At 39.4% G+C, this 5,250-nt stretch overlaps 1 protein-coding gene across 1 annotated transcript; it reads left to right on the top strand.

The window, feature by feature from the left end:
• Nucleotides 1-1,077: 1,077 nt before the first annotated feature.
• LOC141219320 (microtubule-associated serine/threonine-protein kinase 3-like) lies at nt 1,078-2,790 on the top strand. The gene is made up of 6 exons (XM_073666084.1): nt 1,078-1,104; nt 1,603-1,768; nt 1,875-1,973; nt 2,216-2,338; nt 2,483-2,592; nt 2,695-2,790. Exons 1-6 carry the CDS (start codon nt 1,078-1,080, stop codon nt 2,788-2,790), a joined length of 621 nt encoding a protein of 206 aa, XP_073522185.1.
• The last annotated feature ends 2,460 nt before the right edge of the window (nt 2,791-5,250 follow it).

Below are 5,250 nucleotides of genomic sequence, written 5' to 3'. Positions count from 1 at the left end.
CCGCTTATACTTTGGAGAAGCGGTTCTTGCTGTGGAATACCTCCATAGCTACGGTGTGGTGCACAGAGACCTGAAGCCGGATAAGTAAGTGCCCCTCGTAGTATAATAAAGGGGGGAAGTTATCATTTATTATCATACGGTCTGTGAGGCTAAAACCATCTTCTCTTTCACAGCCTCCTGATTACATCTGCTGGACACATAAAAGTTACCGATTTTGGGATTTCAAAAGTTGGTGTCATGATACCAAAAACCAACACCTACAAGGAATTAGCGGAGGACATCACCAGGGAGTTCCTGGACCGTGAGGTGGGTAACACTTACAGGAATTTAGCTTGTTCTTTACAAATCTCCAAGGACCAAAGCAAAGAAAGACCTTAAATATAACTTTTAATAGATACATTTAAAAGCACCCATATCAATATATAAAGACAAAATCCATAAAATGTGGCGGCAGCAGTATTCTCCGATCGGGGTGTATTTATCTCCCGCGTCTGTCCACTGACTCATTGTGGCTATCTCCTAATATGATCCCCTGATGAACCCCAAATTAGGAGGGGGAGAAACGTGTTGGGACAATTTACAGATAAGTCCTCTGGTTACTGCTGACTAAAATGCTTTTTTGGCAACTTTTTTTGTAATTCGCACACTGGATAATGCTCTGTCCCAACATTTGGACGTGTCCTGTGTAGATCAGTCCTGATTATAGATTAGCCAGGGGGATTTTGAGGTTGTCTATATATACCGTCTGTCCCAGACTATTATCTTCATGCTCAATGTCATTATATAGGTGACTTGTTACTACTTTGGACATATTTATGTTCCTATGTTTACCGTTAATTGAGCACACGTGCTTTTATAATATTGTTCTTGTTGCCCGTAATTGCCAGCACTAATGTACTTTATGTATCTATAATAGGCTTCTGAATGATGGTTTATATATCATACTGAATTGTGTATAGATTGGTGCATTTGATATCCTATCTGTACTAGTGGAACTACATTATATCAGCTTCCCTGTTTCCATATAATTGATACATTGAATATTGCCTTTTTTTCATTCAGCATGTTAGCAGCAACATGACTGTCTGCCTTTCATCATTATCTGTATATGTGTATGTCTGTCTAGGGGTGGATAGCGTCACGGAGGGAGTGCCGATGTGGAGGGGGGCGCCAAACCGATTAGCTAGGGTGTCAACCTCCACTGGCAGGCGGGATCTCAGCCCATTTGGGATCTCTAGGGCAAGCCTGCATGTCAATTATCCTACGTTTATCCCACTACCCATATATTGTACATTTTATGCATTTTGTCTTCATATATTGATATGGGTGCTTTTAAATGTAGCTATTAAAGATTATATTTTAAGGGGTTTTCTTTGTTTTGCTTTGGTATTTGGTTAACTAATATACCCCATCTGTTCACCTTGCCTTTGGCATATGTTTTTTTTTCTTTACAAATCTCATCACACTATTGTGTCTTCTCTACATTCTTCATTTCTAGAGAACGTTTCCATTGATATTTTATCTTTTGTCATTGTGTTTTTATGGCGAGAACGTGTTATAATAACCATTTTATCATTTTCATCTCTATCTTCTGTTTTCCAGTTATGTGGCACCCCATATTACATCGCCCCAGAGGTCATCCTGAAAGAAGGCTATGGAAGACCTGTTGACTGGTGGTCAATGGGGATAATCCTACATAAATTTCTCACGGGATCTGTACCATTTGATGGAGATTCTGTAGCTGAGCTTTATGACAGGATTGTCATTGGTAAGTGGAATGATCCGACCATTGCTTTGATCAGTTACATTGGTTTAGGTGTTTACTTTGCTTTACCTTACAGTCCAGTAAAGAGATTTTATTTTCTGTATAACAGGTGACATAATTTGGGATTGTAATTCCGCTCCTACTCCCAATGCACAGAACCTGATTACTGAGCTGCTCAGAACAAATCCTGCAGATAGACTTGGGACAGGTAAGAGATATAATACTATTCATATTAGTATTAATATTCACCTATCACACTTATCACTCATGTCCTTGAGGATCAACACTTCTCTATCAGATTGTCCATTTCTAGTTCTCCACACTATGACTTTCAGTCTTCTTCCTTCATGTTGACTCAGTTATGTCATTAATTCAGATTAAGTTAAACTGTTCAGATGTGAAGCAATCTCTGACAATGTCCACATCACTTTTGTTTTGTTCTTTTTCCAGGAGGATCACTTGAGATCAAGAGTCATCCATTCCTGAGTGACTTAGATTTTAACAACCTTCTAAGTCAGAAGCCAGAGTACATTCCTCAGCTTGCCTCAGATGTGGACAACAGCTTATTTATCGGTAAGTAGAAGAAGACATCATCTAGACTAAGCGGCTGTTTGTCTTGTCTTCCATAAAATGTAATAATCAGTACCCACTAATATTGTGATAAATGACGCCTGTTTTATACTAACAACCTCTAATAATACTTCATTACTTTTGTAGATCACTCTGAAATAGACCATTCGGTCTCAGAGGATGAGGAGGGTACAAGTGTGAACAATGAGAACCTTGACTTCCAAAATTTTACATCTTCTTCTGAAAGGCTTTCTAAAGTAAGTACCGTATGTGCGCAATAAATCCAAAATATGTGAAACAAAAAAGACCTCTAAAAGTAAAAAAAAAGTATTTCATATCTTGTTTTTGTCCATGTTTAGCTCTGTACCATCACTACCAGAAAGATGAATGATGAGGACCAGAAGTCTCCTCCAGAGTGTACGCCAGCAACCAATACAAATATCTCAGAAATGTGAGTAGATTATGGGGTCATTAATGGGAGTTCCAGGCTGATATATATGCACAACACATAATATAGGACATAAATACCATAATATCAAATTCAGCCTCAATGATTAGCGGTCATTGTGCTTTTGGCTTCAGAAACCGTTGGTGATAATAGCCCATAATTGCAGCCATTCACACGTATTAGAGCTGCCCATACTGTAGGAGAGATGTAGTATTACATGCCAGCCATTATTGCTAGTTGTTTTTCGCTCTGATCCATAGAAGGTAGATTGGAGCATAAAACCTTCCTCACTATGACAGTCATATGTCCTATTAGGCCCTCTAGTCGGTGTTCTTCTAGTGAGACCACCCCTTTTATTCTGCATTGACTTGTGATTTACATGTTTTTCTTAAATCATAGAATGGGAGAGTTGGAAGTTACCTCCTGGGTCTTCTGGTCCGACCCCCTGATTCTTCCTGACAGGCAGAAAGAATCGCTTTCTGAATCTGATAGCGACAATGCTATAAACAGCTTGCCCTCCTCGTCCCCATCATCAGGTATGTATGTACAGCATCAAAAGGTGAATGTTGACTTCAAGGCTCAAATATTTGTTTTTTCTGTATTAGGTCTCCTATGTTGTCCAGGTTTCATGGATCCCAATTATGTTTTCCATGGGCCCATACTGTATTTCTATTTCCTTAATTTTATCCAGGAATTGTTTTCATGGATTCTGTAAAATACGTTTTAGCATCCAGGAACTCACTTCAATATAAGAAGACATTGTCTCCTATAGTAGAATATCGCTCATTAGTGATGCACCACGTGGCGGCACACAGGGCGCTTACTGCTCCATATCAGTGATACATCTAATGCCCCTCAGATTAGGTCATGAACGGTATATAGGACTTATTCTGCCCTATAATAATGTAATGCCAGATTATCAGGACTATAGGGGACAGGACTAGAACAATTCTTCTATATACAGTACACAAAGCAGATCCTATAAGAATATTTCTTTACTGAGTTTTTTTACTTTCTCATCAGAATTTACAACTGAAGAGGAAAGAAAATCTGAAATGAATCTGAGTATAGACCAACAAAACTCAGAAAATGGGAAAAAGGGGAAAAAGAGACGAGGTAAGTGTGAGAATCATCTCCATGTTGTGTGATGTTAGTGATGAGAATAAGTCATGGGGAGCAGATGTCATCTGTCAGTGATGGGATTGTCACATGTATGATGGCTGACAATGACCCCGGACATCTGTGTGAATAAGATTCCTCTGCTGTCCGGCCGGCCACACTGACCGCACAGTAGTATCATGTAATATGGAGTCCCATCACTTACATTGTATTTATTTCTCTTCTCATAGGTTCCATCTTCCGCCGGATCTTATCATCCTGCCGGCGTGGACTATCCAGGGCTGCTCGCGCATTTGCATGCTGTCGCTGTTGCCCAAGTGTCATCTAAAAGACGGAAAAGCTCCGCATCTAGCGGAGTACAGCCGATCCACCATCACTGCTGGACCTGTAAAGAAGGACCTTCACCATCTACCTGTGGCCTTCTAACTGTAACACCTCTACCCGGACTTGTTTCAGTAATGCCTCTGTCACCAGGGTCCGCTGTATCCAAACTGCTCGCCTGACTTGGCTTTTTTTACTGATCACCTGGTATCTGATCCGGATTTCTTACTGACTATGATTTTGTCTACTGATTCTGTCCCTGATTTTGTTCATCCCTTATCCTTCTACCCTATCCCTAATAAAAAAAAAAAAACAACTCCTATATTTATTGAGATTTTCTTATATCTATCAAACTTCACTCTGCATTCTGCTAAGCGATAAAAAATACATATTAACACTTCTGCTTTTAAAAGAATTTTAATTATATATATATATATATATATATATATATATATATATATATATATATATATATATATATATATATATATATATATATATATATAGATCAGGGCTGGAATGGGATGAAAAATGAAAAAGCACGCCTGTCACACAAACCCCACCATCCCACATACCACATCACCGCCCCCCTCATCCCATTGAGGCACAATGAAAAGTTCAGCACATTTTGCTTTCTTGTTCATGCCCCTCACCACTCCATTATAGGGGATGTTTATTAAGCCACGTGTGAATGGAGCTGCAGTGCGAATGATCGACTACCGCTCCATTCACCCAGAGCTCTTCAGATCCCTGGTTCTCGGAAACAGTGGGGGTCCCGGCTGTTGGACTCCCAGCAATCAGAAAATTATTCCATATCCCAATGATAGAGGACAATTTCCAACCTTCAGATAACCCCTTTAAACAAGTTGTTCAGGATTAATTTTTATTTAACCATAGGATTGTAGACATAGAAAATAATAAACCCATCAGTACTGACCCTCCCCAAAGCCAATGCCACCTCTTCTTCAGCAGAACAGGAGAAGTGGTACTGTGCAATGTATATATACAGAATAATACAGATACTGAG

This window comes from Phyllobates terribilis, unplaced genomic scaffold (genome assembly GCF_046119375.1).
Source record: "Phyllobates terribilis strain yellow unplaced genomic scaffold, ASM4611937v1 Scaffold_263__1_contigs__length_2631358, whole genome shotgun sequence".
NCBI lineage: Eukaryota > Metazoa > Chordata > Amphibia > Anura > Dendrobatidae > Phyllobates > Phyllobates terribilis.
Note: the sequence above shows the minus strand (reverse complement) of the source record. Positions and strands in the feature narration are given on the sequence as shown.